This window comes from Bubalus kerabau, chromosome 1 (genome assembly GCF_029407905.1).
Source record: "Bubalus kerabau isolate K-KA32 ecotype Philippines breed swamp buffalo chromosome 1, PCC_UOA_SB_1v2, whole genome shotgun sequence".
Lineage (NCBI taxonomy): Eukaryota > Metazoa > Chordata > Mammalia > Artiodactyla > Bovidae > Bubalus > Bubalus kerabau.
Window position 1 is genome coordinate 226,504,940 of NC_073624.1, and position 19,561 is coordinate 226,524,500.

General features: G+C 38.3%; 1 protein-coding gene across 13 annotated transcripts in view; it reads left to right on the forward strand.

Moving 5' to 3' along the window:
• The first annotated feature begins 1,974 nt into the window (after positions 1-1,974).
• TCERG1 (transcription elongation regulator 1) overlaps positions 1,975-19,561 on the forward strand; it is a 51,919-nt gene continuing 34,332 nt past the window's right edge. Inside the window, exons 1-6 of one of the 13 annotated variants that reach the window (XR_008705972.1) lie at positions 1,979-2,163; positions 8,110-8,335; positions 10,532-10,684; positions 11,661-12,012; positions 12,313-12,432; positions 16,355-16,597. Coding sequence is in view for 12 of the 13 variants with exons in the window: in XM_055557308.1 (XP_055413283.1) it covers positions 2,105-2,163; positions 8,110-8,335; positions 10,532-10,684; positions 11,661-12,012; positions 12,313-12,432; positions 16,355-16,597 (1,153 nt within the window). In the remaining variant the exon portion in view is untranslated. Of the gene's footprint in view, positions 2,164-8,109; positions 8,336-10,531; positions 10,685-11,660; positions 12,013-12,312; positions 12,433-16,354; positions 16,598-19,561 lie in introns of all 13 variants that reach the window. The other 12 variants (XM_055557316.1, XM_055557308.1, XM_055557286.1 and 9 more) reach the window with 12 other exon arrangements.

The following is a 19,561-nucleotide window of genomic DNA, read 5'->3' on the forward strand; positions in this document are numbered from 1 at the left end:
GGTGTTTGTTATGACCAGTACACTTTCTTGGCAAAACTCTATTTGTCTTTGCCCTGCTTCATTCCATATTCCAAGGCCAAATTTGCCTGTTACTTCAGGTGTTTCTTGACTTCCATGGAACAACAGAGTGTTCCAAACAGGAAAAGGAGTACGTCAAGGCTGTATATTGTCACCCTGTTTATTTAACTTATATGCAGAGTACATCATGAGAAATGCTGGACTGGAAGAAACACAAGCTGGAATCAAGATTGCCGGGAGAAATATCAATCACCTCAGATATGCAGATGACACCACCCTTATGGCAGAAAGTGAAGAGGAACTCAAAAGCCTCTTGATGAAAGTGAAAGTGGAGAGTGAAAAAGTTGGCTTAAAGCTCAACATTCAGAAAACAAAGATCATAGCATCCGGTCCCATCACTTCATGGGAAATAGATGGGGAAACAGTGGAAACAGTGTCAGACTTTATTTTTCTGGGCTCCAAAATCACTGCAGATGGTGACTGCAGCCATGAAATTAAAAGATGCTTACTCCTTGGAAGGAAAGTTATGACCAACCCAGATAGCATATTCAAAAGCAGAGACATTACTTTGCCAACAAAGGTTCGTCTAGTCAAGGCTATGGTTTTTCCTGTGGTCATGTATGGATGTGAGAGTTGGGCTGTCAAGAAAGCTGAGCCCCGAAGAATTGATGGTTTTGAACTGTGGTGTTGGAGAAGACTCTTGAGAGTCCCTTGGACTGCAAGGAGATCCAACCAGTCCATTCTGAAGGAGATCAGCCCTGGGATTTGTTTGGAAGGAATGATGCTAAAGCTGAAACTCCAGTACTTTGGCCACCTCATGCTAAGAGTTGACTCATTGGAAAAGACTCTGATGCTGGGAGGGATTGGGGGCAGAAGGAGAAGGGGACGACAGAGGATGAGATGTCTGGATGTCATCACTGACTCGATGGACATGAGTCTGAGTTAATTCCGGGAGTTGGTGATGGACAGGGAGGCCTGGTGAGCTGCGATTCATGGGGTCGCAAAGAGTTGGACACGAGTGAGCGACTGATCTGATCTGATTTTATCTGAATGGTGGAATTCCTCTGCATCGTGCCTTTGAAAACCCAGTATCCGAAGGTTTTTGTTTTTAAGAAAAAGTTTAATAAATATTCAGAATTCCTCGGGTATTGAAAGTGAAAGTGAAGTCGCTCAGTTGTGTCCGACTCTTGAGACCCCATGGACAGTAGCCTACCAGGCTCTGCCGTCCATGGGATTTTCTAGTCAAGAATACTGGAGTGGGCTGCCATTTCCTTTTCCAGGGGATCTTTCCAACCCAGGGATCGAACCTGGGTCTCCTGCATTGCAGACAGACGCTTTACCTTCTGAGCCACCAGGGAAGTATTAGGGTATGCTAATTTTACACAAGTATACTTTAAAATTGAAGGACGTATGGTTTAAATTATAAATTGCCAAGACGTTTCCTTCCCCCAACTTAATAGAGCAATTTGTAACACTCATCAGCCTGCAACTAATTATTGAATACAATTTAACAGGTATTCTTGTGGTTAGTAATGTATCATTTAATAACACGGGTATAAACTGGTGGCCCCTTAGGACTCTAGATTCTAAAAATCTGGGAAACAGCTCGTTTCTACAACATCTCTGTGATTGGTTTACCGGCGACCCAGGTCGATTTTTGATTGGCTCACTCAATAGAAATGGTCAAGGCCCGAGCCAATATGACCGGTACAAGGACAATATGGCCCCACAATTGGCTTTCCTGGAAGCCGACAGACACGTGGCTACCGCAGGCCTAGCCGTACGTGGGAGGACCTAGTTTCGCTAACCTCGAGAGGGCGCCGGCGGCTCCTCGTTGCTAGTGTCTCGTTTTCCCATAAAGCCTCTGAGCGACCAATCAACTGACTGTCTCCATACCGCTTTTAAAGTCGGCGGGCCCTTTCACCAATAATAAGGCAGACACCACCCTCAGCTCGGCGATTGATGGAGACTTTGACTAATCACCTCACAAGTCTCCGCTATCTCCGCCTTTCTCTCACGGGATTGACGATCCACCCGACCAATAGGGGACGCCCAGTCGGCGGGTGGATGAAAGCGGCCCTCTGTAATGGCGGAGCGTGGTGGGGACGGGGGAGACGGTGAGCGATTCAACCCCGGGGAGCTCAGGTAAGGGCACTGCTCCGCCTTACATCTCGGCACTCCGACGTCCCAGAGGCTAAGCCTGCTGCGCGGAGAACCGAGGTGGAGGGTGGGCTGAGGAGGTGCGGCGGCCAAGAACCCAGACCGCATGGGGTTGGAGAAGGGGGAAGGGAAGGCGGCTTGAATGAGACCGGGCCGGGTCTCGGCCGCGGCCTCCTGTGGGTTCTCGGGCCGCTCATTTCCGTTTTCGTGGGGCCCAGGCGCCGCTCGCAGCTTGCGTCCCACAGGCTGGGTCCGGGGTTCCCGCCTTGGGGCCCCGCCTCAGACGCAGTCCGCCTCCGCTTGGGCGGCCCTCAGCCTGACTCCCGGCTCGGCGCCGCCGCGGGCCCAGTTTTCCTCCCTGAAGCCCTCCATGCCGCGGGGCAACTCCTCGGCGCCCTGGCTCGGCCTTCTTCACGTCCTCCGCCGCCTTTTGGTGTCCCCGCGTCCGCCTGGTTCCTTTTTGCCCACGTCGCTTGCTTTCCTTTAACTTCAGGCGGCCTCCCTTTCTCATCGTTTGATCCCTTATCCCGAGTTTATGAGGAGTAACAATAGCGGCAGTCATTTGTTTCGTGCTTCCGAGAGCCAGAGAGCCTTTTCCTTAGTGTTTTCTCTTGTGATCCTCACACCCACCTTTTGGAGTAGTTGCTCTTCTGGTTTTGAAGGCCCTGGAGCAGGAGCCACCTTCAGTTAAGTGACTTGCCCATCCTTCAGGTGAGGAAACTGACGTAGAGCCAGGTGTCTTTGGTAGAATCTTGGCTTCAGGAAGTGGCTTGAACGCAGGCAGCCAGGCTTGGGAGCCTGCACTTTTCTATCCTCACTTCTAGTCGTCTGCCCACACTGTCTCCCTAAGGACGGCAGCAATGACCTTTCTCGCCCTGGTTTCTGGGCTGCCTCTGGAATTTTTAATTGTCTTGGAGAGAAAAGTCTTTAGTCAGTGGTTTTTAAGGAAAACGAGGTACAGAGCTTTACGTCTGTTTGATACTTCTCTTTTTCTTGGGTGGAAAAAAAATGGCATTTCAGATGTTTAGCCCCCATTCTGAATTGTGCCCGTTGTCATTCTTTGAGAATGAGGAAGAGTAGAATAAGTTATGATGACTCGAGCATTGTCTAGAGCTCCAGATAGAATTGTATAAGGAAACTGGGTATTGTTACTAAAGTTTTCAGGGGGGGAAAATCATGTCTTTGAGATGATGAGTTGTCAAAAAAATTTTTAGTTTGACAGGAATAAAGTCTTATTTCAGGGATGAATCTCAAATCTTTAAACCCCACGTGTATACTTCAATACTAAGTGATCAGAGTGCATTGCCAGGGTCGTTTAGTATTTAGTGATGAAAGGGTTATACCTGATTCTGATCTCAAGAGGTACTTAAGCTAGCCTTATGGATTGATTTGGAAACATTACTTTGCATTTAAGAGAGTATCTTTCTTCAGTTTTACAGTGAGTAGCCTTTTAGATTTTAATAATAGTAAGCGTAGACACTGCTGCAAAACTGATTTGAATAGTGCTTTAAATTAGGTGTTCTCTTGCAAATGTTTCATACCTTAACTTCTGGGGTTGGAAATTCCTTCCACAGCATGTGGTACAGACTTTTATTTTAGCATTTCTCAAGGTTTAAGAGAAATTAGTTTTTTGTGGCCTCTGATTACAGAAATTGGGGCTTAATTTTTTGTATTTGTATTCTGAATATACGTCATGATGTTGTCACCGTCATAGTGCCCCACGAATCAGGTTTTCAGGTATATATATCGTAAATAAATTGTTATAGGAGATTTAGAGATGGTCCATTTATTGGACTCACATTTATTGTGTGGTTTATAAGAGTCACTGACCTAAGTGCTGGCAGTAGTCTTGAACCAGACTAAAATCCTTTGTCCTCTGGGAGCTTCCATGCTAATTAAGATTGATCTAAATTTCAAACTAACCACATCAGATGAGGAAATCAGCCTACAAGTGTGAAGAGACTACACAAAGTCACTGGGTCCAGATTAAAACCTATGTCTCCTCACTTAGTCTGCTTTATAATTTGCCTCCCATATATCAGCATTTAAAAATTTTGCTCCGTTGTGCTAAAGTATTTGCAGTCCTTACCATTGGGAAGATTGCATATCTAGATATAGTACTTCTAGGGAAATAATTTGTTCTTGTAAAAATTTTTTTCTGCATTTCTGTTCATGCATGTACGCTTCTATTTTCGTAAAGATCCAAAGTGGTAGGAATGAGAATAATCCACAATAGGATTTATTTGGAGATCCAAATACCTTTCTATTCCTTTATGAGTAAGGATCATTAAGATAACTTTTAGAGTCATGTTGGTACAGATACTTTACCCAGGGCCTTTATTTACTTATTAATGATTTATGGCTTATGACAAGGTGCTTGTCTGAATTTCCTCAACTGTATACTGGGAATAAGAATACGCTGGTGTTACCACTAAATAACATGAAACAAGTTCTTTTTCTGTGCTATAGTTTCCTCTGTAAAACTGGTGCTAAACTTATCTCATTGAGTTTTTATGATGATTGAAAGACAGTACATATACTAAGTACATGGACTTAGTACTTAGTACATAATGTCCCTATAACTGCTTGGTATAGAAGAAATACCTAGGGTTCACTCTCATTATTAAAACAGTAATTGAACACCTGCCTTCTGGGCTCTGGGAGGCATCAATATACTAAAGAGAAAATACTAGTGAGTATAGGTAATATAAAACTAAATAAATGTGAGGATTTTTTTCATAGCATGTACCTCATAGTTGTAAACTCAGATTGGGTAATGAGATAGAAAGGAGGTGGGAGAGACTAAGGTGGGAAAGAACTTTGAGCTTAAACTGAAGAATGAGCGAGTCTGTTACATAAAGCTCTGGGGAAAAGCACGCCAGGCAGAGGAAGCAAGTGCAGAGGCTTCAGGGTAATGAAGTAGTTGATCAAAAGGATTAGAGTCTGTAGAGAGATCAGCAAGGGCCAGGTTATATAGAGCCTGCTAGTAATGATTATAATAATATTAACACTGCTACTAATATTAATACTGTTTAACAAGGTAATTTTAGTAGTCACTAAATTATGGTTTTTGATTGCTACTATTACTATACTGATGTTGTAGTAACAGCAATAATAATTAATAAAAATGTGCTGAGCACTGTTCCAAGTACTTCATTAGCTTCTTAACCCTCACTGCAGGTAAGGTTGTTGTGATAAAGTGCATATAAAGAGCTCAGCACATGTGCTATACATATCTGACATAAGAAAATGGCAACTTGAGGCTGTCGATAGAGGAAATTATGTGAATTTTGCTAGCATTTTCACTGCAGACATTTGAAAGCATCTAGCTTTTCAGGTAGAGTACTATGCTAGGTTTTGTGGGAGAATGAAAGTAATGATGGTTAAAATAGTTCACTGTGTCCCAGGTACCATCCTAAATGTTTCACGGGGATTATCTTATTAAACAGAGAGAGAGAGAGAGGTTTCATTTCTGTCCCCACTGCCCCTCACATCTGAGTATATTCAGGCTCAGAAAATAGGTAAGAAGCCTGAAACAGAAGGCAGAGCCCTGATTTGACTTGCCATGGTTTTAGAGCCTAAAATACTTAACTTCAAGTTATAGCTAGAAAGTGTGACATTCAAAAGAAAGAAATAATGTATAGCTGAAGGCTGAGATGGAATATCTTTCCTTGGTGAAGATTTTTCCTGTCCCAAAGGTTAAGATATTGCTTCGGTAACAGTGACCCATCAGCCTTTTGGGAGTGCGTGTAATTTGAAAAAGTCTGATTATTGTTTCTGCAGTCACTGCTTTTAACTCATACTTCTACCATTGAGTGTAGGATGATTTGCAGATTTGGTGAAATATGTTTGGTATAGTAGTTCTGGATGTGTTTACAATCCTTGTGCTCTCCTAGAAGGCAAATTGGTTCTTTTATTAGGATTTTTTTTAATGTCAGAATTGAACTACAATGTGGAAAATTTAGAGGAAGTTGAAAGGGTAGTCTTAAGCACAGGGTTGAAAAATGTAGGAAAGTTGGAAGAATCTGGTGAGGCGAGAGTGTCAGAATGATTATTATCAGATGCACATGAGGATATAATTGTTAATCTTCTCCTGAGCACTGGAATGTAAATTTCATGTTTATAATGGAGAGAATTATTGTAGCTACTAGGTAGACTGTGATAGGTGCTCAGTAAATTCACTATGGCATATTATAGTAAAGATTTTTATAAGATTCTACATACCCTATTTATAAGGTACAGTATCACCTACATATTCATTGGTTCATTCAGCAAATACTTACTGAGCCCTACTATGGGCAGGCATAAATAACTATGTGGTGGGGATATAAAGGTGAACAGGACAGACAATTCTTGCTCTAAAGGGGCTAACATAGACAGCGTGGTGTAGTATATAAGAGCCTTTCGCCTGTGTTTGAATTTTGGAGAAGGAAATGGCAACTCACTCCAGTATTCATGCCTGGAAAATCCCATGGACCGAGGAGCCTGGTAGGCTACAGTCCATGGAGTCACAAAGAGTCGGACACGACTGAGCGACTTCACTTTCACTTCACTTTACCACTGAACCAGCTGTGTGGCCTTGGATAAGTTGTTTTACTTTTGTGTGCCTTAATCTGTAAAGTGAGGTTGATTAAATCTTATTTCAGAGTTACGTTGATTGTGTGAATGCTAAGTTGCTTCAGTTGTGTCCAACTTTTTGTGACCCTGTGGACTGTAGCAGGTCAGGCTCCTCTGTCCATGGGATTCTCCAGGCAAGGATACTGGAGTGGGTTCCCACATCCTCCATCAGGAGATCTTCCCGACCCAGATCTTTTATGTCTCCTGCATTGGCAAGCCGGTTCTTTACCACTAGCACCACCTGGGAAGCCCAGTAAACATTTGTAAGAGTTAAAACATTATTAAAAAAAAAAAGCACTTAGGAGATAGAGAACACCATCTAATGTGATACTGCTTATCTGCTTGAATGCCATAGAGAAAGTAAAGAAGGTGTTTAGCTAGAGATTGACGACTGGGGTGGGGTGCAGTGTACAGAAGGGCATTCCCTTTTATATGAGAATGCTAATTATGTCTTAAGCTGTTAGCCTCCCCAGCTATAAAAACCTTGCATTTAGAAGTAGTTTCAAGGTTCCAAAAAGTTGCAAAAACAAAAATAGTATGCTTAATGTTAATATTTTACCTGCTCTGCTTTGTTGCCTGGTCACATATGTGCTCTCTGTTACACTGAACCATTTGTGGTAAAGGGCCACACACACCATGGCCCTTTACCTATAAATACTCCAGGGCTTGTTTTCTGAGAATAGTGATCTCTGATGGACAGCACGGTTACCTACTTTGTAAATTTGCACTGATAAAAAGTAATCTTTTGCCTTTATTCCAGACAGTGTTGTCTGTTAATGCATTATGTTCTTTATTGTATTTCTTCTCTCTAGTTTAGTATCCTGTCTAGAGTTGGAATTGTATTGTCATGTCTCTTTGGCTTCCTTTAATCTAGAACATTTCCACAACTTTCCTTTTTTCTTCTTTTTATAACAGCATTTCTGAAGAATATACTCCCTGCTCCCCCCTTTGTAATAGAACATTATTTTGTGTTTGTCTAATAACTCATTATTATTATGTTGAGGTTAAACATTCTTGCTTGGAATAGGTAGTATTGTGTCCCTCTCAGTTGTGTTAGGTCAGTTTCTCTATTGCATAGTGTTTTGTTTATCCTTATTTCTATTGTTAGAAACATGTGGGAAGATATATTAAGACCATGCAAATGACCCCCTCATTTCCTCCTAGATTTGGTGTCCATTGATAGAGTGATACAAAATGATGACTTTCCAACTCTGCTTGCTCTTAAGGGCTTTAAAAATTGATGTAATCAGAGTTTAGTAGCTATATTTTTCTTACTTTGAGAAAGAAAATTTTGTTCATTGGTTTCCCATACAGGATGGCTCAACAGCAGGCCTTGAGGTTCCGAGGCCCAGCTCCCCCACCAAACGCAGTGATGCGAGGCCCACCACCTCTGATGCGACCTCCTCCACCTTTTGGTATGATGCGAGGCCCTCCTCCACCACCTCGGCCCCCATTTGGACGTCCCCCTTTTGATCCTAATATGCCACCAATGCCTCCTCCAGGAGGGATTCCTCCACCTATGGGCCCTCCACACCTTCAGGTAAAGAATGTAGAGATAGCTATTTCTTTGTTGGTGTTAGTGTCAATAGTATGTATGAGTTTTGTATGTATGAATAAAACTTGTATTCTTGGGTTTACAGGAGAAAGAGAACTAAAGAGAACATCTTTAAACTAATGTGTTGCTTCAAAAGCACTGATAATGATAATTAGTATGGAAATTCAGAATGTACATTTATATGGTGATTAAAAAATATGTATATTAGGATTGAATAAGGTAGTTCTAACTTGCTTTCATCTATGACAATTGTCTTTAATAATCTTCTTGATGGGAAATGATATTTGAAAGCTTATGTGTAAAGAGAGGGAAGTTTGTTTTCAATGATAGACATTACTAATGAGTTTATATATGTTTATATATTCCTGAAGAATTCTTTCCATGAATGATCCCTAGTATAGAATCTAGAATGTGGCAATCAGCACATTTTGTAAGCACAGTATTTGAATTTTTTTCCTTTCCCAGAAAAAAATATGAATGTCTCACAGTTTTAGAAATAGAATTTTTGTGAAATTTCCTTAAGTGAAAATTTTCCTAGTGTTTTAGCCTGAAGCATATATCCTTTAGTGAAGTTATAAAGGTATCAACTCTCAAATACCTACTTTTGAGATTATATTCTTTTTGACTGTTTCTGAGTTTTCTGTTTATTTAACCTATACAGTTCTGAAACCAAATACAGTAGTATCATATGCCTTCTGTTAGCTTAGATAATCAAGAATGAATTTACTAAAAATAGAGATAATGAGGTACTATTTAAGTGATGTTAGCTCTGATAGAATTGTGTTTATGGCAGAAACACCAGATTTTAGTACTTTGCTTAGTTATTTTGTTGCCTTCCTAGAATAAGCCTGTCCCTCCTTTCCCCCTAGCCCTCTTAAACTGTTAGATGGTTTTATATTTTCTTTAGAATTAGAATATGAAGTAACTTTTTGACTTGTTGACTGTGGTATAACTTGTTACATGTGAATTTACTCTATTTTGTGCCTTTAAGAGTTCAACCTCCTTGTGGAATATTATAAAATGTAATGGGTTAATGTAACCCTCTAATGGAAATATATCAGATGTTGTAATGGGATGCTTCCTAATGTGATGCTTTTTTTGGTCTTGATGGACCATTGTGTGATTTTACTTTAAATCCAAATGATTTTCAGATACTGTGTAGCATATATTTGGAATGAATATTTTATAGAACATGGGCCTGTGTGCTTGAAAGACAGTCATTTGAATCTAGAAACACGAGTATGGAAAAGAAAACTTTTTTAGGGAAAAAAAACAACTTTCGCATTATTGGCATAGTGTCAATTCCATTATCCAGATTAAGATGCTTTGGATAATTAAGTTCTAATGTTACTTGTAGATTATAGAGGAAATCTTTTAATCCCTGTTCAAAATCTGTTTTCAGAATTGCAGACCTTTTTTCTACTTTAGTGAGTAAGATATAGCAGTTACAGTTAAATTCTTTGGTTCAGGATCTTGGGTTGAGTCAGCAATCATTGAAGGAATTATGAGGGATAGTGTTGAATCAGTAATGGTTTCGGGAGATTTATTTTTTTAATTGTAATATATACCATTTAAATTCTTTTCATAAAAGTAAAGTGAATAATTATTTTACTGTATCTTTTAAACTTACTAATGTTAGCATCTTTGGTGAGCTACATTATTATTATTTGAAAACTAGGAAATAAATGTTTTCCTAGCTAATAATTTTTTCCTTATAGGAAAAGAGAATAAAAGGTTAGGTATATCTGATTTTTCTTTTTAAGTTATTACTTGTTATTTGTAAAATAACATTTCTCTTATAGTTTGTTGGTTCCTGTTGTAGGTGAGCTGTCAAAGCATTGGGTGGCTGGTGTTAAGAGAATCAGTTTTTTTCTTCTGAAAGTAATCTAGTGCCCAATATATGAAATAGCAGTTAAGGTATAAATAATAAAGCAAAACTCACCTATAATTCTACAACCCAGAGATGACTGTTATTAGTATCTTGACATACTTTCTTCTAGTCTGTTTAGTAATCATTTTTATTACAGAAAAACTTTGCTTACACAGCAACCTAGGTAAATGTATTTGAATTGACTATAAAGCTAATTTCTCTTACAGTGCCTTACCTTTTGGGTAGAATTTAGTAATAATTTGAAGGAAAAAAGACAAACACAAGTGACATTACTTCTTGTGAATTAACAGAGACCACCTTTCATGCCTCCACCCATGGGAACCATGCCTCCTCCTCCTGGTATGATGTTTCCACCAGGAATGCCTCCTGTGACTGCTCCTGGTACTCCAGCACTGCCTCCTACTGAGGAGATATGGGTTGAAAATAAAACTCCAGATGGGAAGGTAAATTATGAAATGTATTTAGGTTGTTATCTTCTTGGTGACAGAAGAGTAAAACCTGGGAGTTTGGCAGATTGAAATCAGTGACTATATCCTTGCCAATTAAGAATGAAACTCCAAGTAAGCCAGGGTAGGGCAGGACTCTAGGAAAGGTTCACTTGGTTGGACTTCTGCACAGACATAAGGTGGCCTGGAGCACTATCATAGGTTTGCCTGTGATTCTGAAACCTGTGTTTTTAAATACACACCTTAGGTCCCCTGACAGCTCTCAGGTTTAGTGTTTACTGGGAGAACTCACAGGACTCAGCAGGTAGTTGTATTTGCAGCTATGACTAATTATAGAAAAAGGATACAAAGCAAAACCAGCAAAGAAAAAAAAGGTGCATGGGGCGGAGTCTGGAGGAAACCAAGCACAAGCTTTCAGGAGTCCTTTCAGTTGGAGTCTCATAAGAGTGTGTTTAATTCCTGTGCCATGGAATTGTGAAAACACTGGTAAAGTGTTGTCTGCCAGGGATGCTATCCTGAGCTGAGGAATCAAGGTTTTCATTGGGGACTGGTCCCATATCTGGTACCATCTGCCTTACACTTAACAAATTCCAGACTTCAGAAGGAAGGCAGGTATAGAGCATAAACTGCATTGTTTGTGTAAATAGTTGAGCCATTCCTATCAGTTAGGGAATGGTGGACAATGGCTTTCTAAGGATAGAGGTCTTAGATCTGCTGTGTTAACTGTGTACAAAACATAGCCTTGGTTCTCCTTTTTTGATGTGTTAAAAATACAATATGCTCTTTATAGAAAATTGAGGAAAAAGGAAAAAAGTGAAAAATTACCAATAATTTCATATGAACAGCTGATTTTGATGTACTTTCTCTTTTCTAGGTTTTTAAAAAAATACTATTTAAGACAAAATATAATTGTATTATTTATAAATGATAGTTGACAGGTTCTTTGAAACTGATGATTTTGCTTCCTCTGCAGGTTTATTATTATAATGCTCGGACACGTGAATCTGCATGGACCAAGCCAGATGGAGTTAAGGTTATTCAGCAGTCAGAACTGACACCTATGCTTGCAGCCCAGGCGCAGGTTCAGGCCCAGGCCCAGGCCCAGGCCCAGGCCCAGGCCCAGGCTCAAGCACAGGCCCAGGCCCAGGCGCAGGCCCAGGCCCAGGTGCAGGCGCAAGTGCAAGTGCAAGCACAGGCAGTCGGTGCTTCCACCCCTACGACCAGTAGCCCAGCGCCTGCAGTATCTACTTCAGCATCATCGTCAACCCCATCCTCTACCACTTCCACCACCACAACTGCCTCTTCAGTTTCGCAGACAGTATCAAGTGAGTATTAGTCAGCATGTGTTTTCATTTAGGGACTAGAGAAATGGACAAGTAGGAATGCATTCCCATATGGTCCTAGTTTAAGTATTATCCTTGATATTATTTAAAATACATTTTTGACATTAAGACTTTTGGCTAAAAAGAACAGAAATTTATATTAGTAGAAAAAATTATTTGTTCAATTGAAATTCATGAAGCTAAACTGGAAAAGTGCAGAGTTAGCTGTTCAACTTGGCCAACAGTAATGTTGGGTGCTGTGGATTTGCAAAATAAGTGTGAGTCTTGGCCCCTATCTTGCAGAGTTTCCAGTTTTTCTAATTGAGGAGGCAAGAAAAATGCATGTGAAACAATTAGAAAATAGTGTGCAGAGTTATACAGCGAAGCTAGAAGATATAAGAATTCAAGAAAACGGAGAGACAAGTGAGTGGACTACATGGGTATTGAGATGGATCATAAAGGGTGTGTAATAGGATTTGAATAGGTTCAAAATTTCAGAGAGGTGTTTCAGATGGGGGAAACATAGGTCAGGAAATGACGGTAAATATAATTTGTAAGATTGTTAGGTGGGAGGATTTTTATTAGTTAAAATATTGAATAAGAGACCAGGTTATGGAGAGTTTTAAGAACCAGGCAGATAAGTAAGGCGGGCAGGTGCTAGGTGGTTTGTATAAATTTAGTATTCTGTAAGATTTTTTTCTTGTGCTCATTTTCTGGTTAGTGTTGAAATTGGAGAAACTTAGGAAAACTTGCAGTAATCTTGTTTAAAGGTAGATAGGTCTCGGAATGATGTGCAGGCAGATGTAATGAGGACTTGAGTTAGAAGCAGTCCAAAAGGTAAGAGAACTTTCAGGTATGAAATCACAGAAGCCCAAAGGTACGTCTTTTCTCTAAAGATTAGCAGTGATGAATAGATTTCAGGGGTGAGGAGAGAAGAATGTTAATTTGCTTAGAAGACTGTCATTAATATTTATGATACTATTTCTGGGTTGTTTTTTTTTTAGTATATAAATGCTGTACTTATTCTGCAGGTTCAGATTGAGCACCAAAATATTTAAATAATTTTATTGATTTGATTATTTAATATGATATGAAGATACATAGTTATCCTTATAAGGGAATTACAATCCTAAGAGTCTTTTCCTACCTGGATAATAGGTGAGAATAAGGGGGAAAAAAGAAACTCTTCTCCCTCCCCCAGTAGCTTTGGGGACTAGGGAATTATTAGTGTATATTACCTTATAAGAAATAAGAGAAATCTAGTCATTTTAAAAATTCAAATTTGATTTTATTTACACAAGTAGTAACTGAAGTAGTAAGGTACCTGTGTAAGGGAGACAGTTTTTTTAAAGGCCCTATCTGATATTTTTCAGATAGCTTGGGAGAAAATATACTTAATAGAAAGATGTAAATAATGCTTTATTAGTCTGATTTATTCTGTAGCTATGTTGGATTCTGAAAATTTAGAAGTTTAGCAGTGATACTAGCTAGTTGGTTGAGGATCTTTGCCTTTTTATAGGCAAATGTTTCTTAAACCTGTGCGGCAAGGCAGAAAGCTGCCAGTTTTTATGGGGTACTTTTGGTCGAAATGGGAGACGGAGATCGTTAAAAGCATTGTGGTTCTATGGGGGAGGCTCTGTGTTGATTCTGTTGTTTTCCCTGTCTTCTTCGGAAAGAGAATCCGTAGTACTTGTTAAGGAAAGTGGACAGCCAAAAACTTTGAACTGTTCTCTATATATTCCATTTCTGTATTGGAATGGTCTATCAGTAGGCCCATCGGTGTCTTGTGGTTATTAACCATTCTATTCAGAATTCCTGTTTTGTTTTGTTTTTTTTTTTTCTTTTTTTTTTTTTTTGCATACTCTTCAGTGATAGAAAGGAAGGTCTTTATTCTAAGAACAAAACAGTGAAATCTTGTTCTTTTTACTGCCTTTAAACATCAGTTTTGATGTTGTCTTTCAGTATTCCTGACATCTATTTTTATTTTGCTTGATTCACTGTCATGAAGTATTACCATACTATAATTCTTAGTATAATTCTTACTATAATTCTTAGAATTCTTTTTCCATCTCTTAGAGGCAGTCACTTGTCTTTAGTTAAGGTCCGAGGCTGGATTAGTAGTATATTTTGAGTTCTAGTGTTAGACTAGTCATTTTAGCAAATGGCAAATGGAGTTAATAGAAATTTACTTATTATAAAGTCCTAGCTACCATTCTCCCAGCTCCTCATTTAATTTTAATTCTTTTATTTCCTTTGTCCCTTTTCTGTCATGACTCGCGGCCCCTAATCAAATTCAGAAAATCCTGTTTCAGCAAGAGGATGAGTGAATACTTTCTGCCATCTCCATTGGTGTACCTTTCCCCTTGAAATTTGATCCCTTTCTAACTCATTTTCATGATTCCAGTACTTTATATCATAATTTTAACAAATATTACTAAGTACTATTACCATAATACTTTGAAAAAAATGTAATTCTATTAACTGCAGTATAAATCTGTGGGTAAATGGAACTAAAAATTAAGGAGTTTATATTTTAACCCCAGTTGAGCCTAAACTCGTTTTATCTTGTGCAAATTTGTGGAAAATGCTGATGAAATCCTACTTCTCAGGGAAGTTGGGAAATAACTAGATATATTTTCAGGCATTGCAGTAGATTACAAATGATAAATGGTATATGTATGGGACTGGGCAAATGTTGCATGTAATTTGTATTTTTTACACTGTTATAAAATTATATTAATATGATACTGTACCCTAAGGCTAGGTCTATGCTAGACCACCAATTCATTCCTGGGCCCCTGAAGATACTTGTTTGGCCCTGCTGTCTATTTAGCCAAGGTGAGTCCCTCATTAACAAGTATGAAATTGCACACATCTTCCCAGCCTAAGTGAGTTTTTCATTGTTAGGAGCTGAAGGAAAGATAGTGACAAATTTTCCAGTTGAATTATTGGGTGGTTTGCATTAGACAGTATGCTTTCCCTTAGAATAAAATTGGCATAAAGGTTGGGGAAGCACTGTTTTATTTATAAATTTGATGAATTCATTCTTAGTCCAATATAGGTAAAGTTTGACATTTTTCCTTCTGTCAAGATAAAGATGATGTATTTGTTACCAATGAATTATAAAAACAAATTTTGTTTTGGAACTAGATGGTTTAGTTTTGTGCAATATTATATTTGAGAACTGAAACTTTAAAGGAGAGAAATATGAATTTTGTATATTTCGAGAGTCACAATTTGATTTTATGTGCGATTACCAGGGGTGAAATGCTTTTATTTTTCATATCTAAAAAAGAATATATTAGCAGAACCAAATTATCCTGAATTTCACATTCTCCCGGTCTCACATTGGAAACCTGAGTGTTTTTTTTTTTTTCCTCTTTTTTTAACCTTTTTATTTTGAAATAATTACAAAGAAACCCGTTTTTTTTACTCCATTTGTTCATATCCAGTCAGTCATTAGTTATTGCATATCTTTTTCCCTCTGTTCTTCCTTTCTTGGACAACTCCAGATGTGTTGAAATTGATTTTCACATCTCTGTTTTTCCTTTTCTTCCTATGCATCTGCCAGGTTAATTCATCAAATGAACAGTGATTATTACTCTTTCATTCAGAAACCTTCATTCTGCCTCCACCCATCCCTTTTACATTCATGAAGTCACATAAATAACACGTGAATGCATTCTTATTAAAAAAGAAAAATCAAACTCTGAAGCATGTGTAGTAAAAACAAAAGGATGTATACAGATACAGTTTGGTGTTCATTCTTTTAGATTATGTCTCTGCATTTACATGAGTTCTTCCCTTTCCCTACCCAGTCGAGTGCAAACTCCTAAGTTGTGTGTTCAAGGCCTCCCAATTTATGCTTCTTGCCTACCTTTCCAGCTGTAATTTACTGGTTTTGTTGATATGCCTAGTGTTTGACTAGTTAACTGCTTGCCTTCTGTTTTCTAAACAAGTCCTTTTTGTCCCCTACTCTTTGCTTTTACTCAGTTTTCTCACCACTTGCTTATTTTCTCTTTTCACTTTGTCATTTTCCTTGTTAAAATCATAATCTTTCAAGGCCTATCATCACAGTATGAAATTTTCTGTACCGTCTCATAGTAGAAGTGGTCTTTGGGTCTTGATTCACACTCCTGTACATTTATCCCATCTCACTTTGTATTTTAGTTATTTTTTGTGTTTCATTTAACTATTTTCAAGCTTCTTGAAGACAGAGACCTTGTTATAAATACCTTTCAGTGCATGGAATGGGCCCTTAAATACTGAATGAGTGAATGATGAATGAGTATAGTAAAATCGTTTATGAACGAGTGATACATATTTTTGTTTTATTTCTTATCAGCACCCACAACACAAGATCAGACCCCAAGTTCTGCTGTTTCAGTTGCCACGCCTACAGTTAGTGTTTCAACTCCTGCTCCTACAGCCACACCTGTGCAAACCGTTCCTCAGCCGCACCCCCAGACGTTACCTCCTGCTGTTCCGCATTCAGTGCCTCAGCCAGCAGCAGCAATCCCTGCTTTTCCACCAGTCATGGTACCTCCGTTTCGTGTTCCCCTTCCTGGCATGCCAATTCCACTTCCAGGTAACCAACAGATGATAACAGTTTCTCCAGTTATGTTTTCATATTGTCAGTTAGTTTGTTCTCATGTGTCTGTTACATTTGAAATTTGCCTTGAATCTCACTTGTTTGAAACATTTTTGAAAGATTCATGGCTAACTGCAATATTTTCTCTTCAGTTTTGGTAAATGTCCTTTTTTGTTATTGTTGTTTACATGTCTTAAAATTAGAGCCACATTTAAAGCTACACTCGTTTTGGATAATGGCCTCAATGAATTAAAAGTGATCATCTTTTTGTGTAAATGTGTTCTAAATGCCATATTTTAAGGGATTGACTGTATGAAGTTAAGAAATCACGTCAAAAGAGTTACCACAAGTGATTTATATATCATCCGTTGGTCCAAGCACTTTACGTGTAATAAGTCATGTAATTTTCACCACCATCTTAGGAGGTAGATACACAGACAGGTTAAGGTTACTTGCCCATGGTCACATAGCTGCTGATAAGGTGTTGGGGTTTGAGTCTGGGTGCTTCAGATCCAAATACTATGCTCATAATAATGATGTTATACTGAGAAAAAATTGTGAGTCATATAATTTAAAAAATTCATGTGAAACAAAACGCATGCTTCCCCTGTAACAATTGTGAAGTATAACATATACTACTTAAATGTTTACATAATTGCAGTGAATTCATGTGTTTTATTTTCTTAGGGGAAATCATTTCAACTAGAAAAGGAATTAAAAGATTTGGAGTAAAGTTTTTCCCCAAAGGAATTAAACAATGATAGTGTTCAGCATCCTAAATATGAGAGTGTTTGTTGTTGTCACACACATTTACTCCTTAATCCATTGTTCTCCTAGATTTATAGTTGAAAATATTGATCCCTTAAAGAGGTCAGGGCTTCCCTGGTGGCTCAGATAGTAAAGAATCTGCCTGCAGTTCAGGAAACCCAGTTTGGATCTCTGGGTTGGGAAGGTCCCCTGGAGGAGGAAATGGCAACCCATTTCAAGATTCTTGCCTGGGAAATCCCATGGACAGAGGAGCCTGGTGGGCTATAGTCCATAGTTGGACATGACTGAGCGACTGACACTTTCACTAAAGAGGTCAAGCTTACAAGGCTAGTTTGTAGCAAAGATGAATAGAACCTAGGCCTCCTGTCTCCTAATTTCAGGTTCTTTCCACCTGACTGCTACTTTATTGCATTAGTTTTTACGTAAAATAGGGTTGTGATACAGCTGTTAAGAGTTGTACACATGAATTATCACTGTTGCTCTAATTGTCTATTTCCTTGTATTTGAAAAGAACACTTTCAGCTATTATACCTGAGCAAGAAGCCAAAAATTTAAGAATTAGTGGGTTTTTTAGAAAATCTTTTTCATGTTCTTGTAGTGTTAGATAATGCATAGTATATGATATTTAAGAAACTGAAATCATTTGAAAGTAAGAAGAAAATAAAAAAATTTTCTCAAATACTAGGTATTACCCTTTTTCAAAATTAAAGATAAACAGCTAGATACTTTCCTCTTTGGAGTACTCTTTGTAGAAAATGAAGTGATAAATGGATAAAAGCATGACATAACCTCTTGCAATCTTGGTCTGCTTTAGGGCCAGGACAGTGTTAAGACCAGATCCTGAATTCTGAGTCATCTTAAGGATCTGGGGTTGTTAATTCTGTAGAGAGAAGATTGAGAGGTAGCATAATAACATATGAAACATTGGAAAGGCTGTTAGCTAAAAGAGTTTGGTTTTGCTGTGGAGGTTCTTAATAGTACCAGTGAGTAGCAAAGAGTAGCTACTCTTTGCTAATATCAAAGAGTAGCCAAAATTATTTTTATAGGAAGTGGAATTTTGTCACAATAAAATCCCTTCAGTTACAGCTGTCTTTGAATATCTTGGTCTTCTCTGGCCCTCACCCACCATTAAATTTTAGAACAGTTGGTAAACATTTGAGTTGCCAGATGAGGTAGCACCTATGAAGTTTGGCAGCAAAAAACGTTTAATAAATGGCAGCCATTAATGACATTTTGTAGGTCAGTTGGAAGACAACCTGAATTAGATAATCTACAAAATTTTGTGCATGATACCAAAGATTCTTTGGAGAGAATATTTTTGAAGTAATATTTGTTGAATATTTGTAGTAAGGTAAATGGGGGATTTGGATGTAATTTATCTTGGAGCCTTAAATGCTGTTTGAAACAGCAATGTATGATAGCTCTGAGGATGATTAAAGACGGGATACTCAAACAAAATGAAGGAAAGGAGTGGAAGAGTTAGGTGTAAAATAAAACCTTCAGAGGTGGGCTTTGGGATAGTGAATTGGATTAGGATTATAGGATTTCTACTGTAAAATCTTATTTGCAATTTTAAGAAGCTTATAGTCAGTGACATCAGGATTATCCAGAATACTAAATGGAATTTTCTAATTTCCTGGTAGAACATAATTTGAGGATGGATGGAGTTGTAGGGAAATTGAACCAATGCTCCTTTTAAAAAGAAGACTAAAAATTTAGCCTTTTGATTATTTTGTGAGTCTTCATGGTATGCATATAGTCACCCTCAGAAAACCTTAATTTGGTCTTTTTAACATGAGAAGAAACAGACATGTTCTTTTATCGTGACCTATAATGTTGATAGTCAAATACAAGAGTTCTCTGTTGGCTCAGTTGATATTAGACAATGGCAGTTAGGCCTAAATATCAGTAGGTAGGATTTTCTTCTGTTTTAGTTGTATAGTTGAAATTATGTATTGGGGAATGTCTTTAGGAACAATCTTTGAGAATAAAGTTCATATATTCTAAGAATTGAATTTCTAGTGCTGGCTTACTAGGCTCAGTGGTCCTGCAGATGGCAGTATTTATACTAATTTAAACTTAATACATGTTGTAACTTCCTTAACCAAACGAATTTTTCCATTGCTTTCTTTAAACATGGAAAATAAAACTGTACATATAGCTACTCAGCATGCTTTTATGATCCAGTGCATT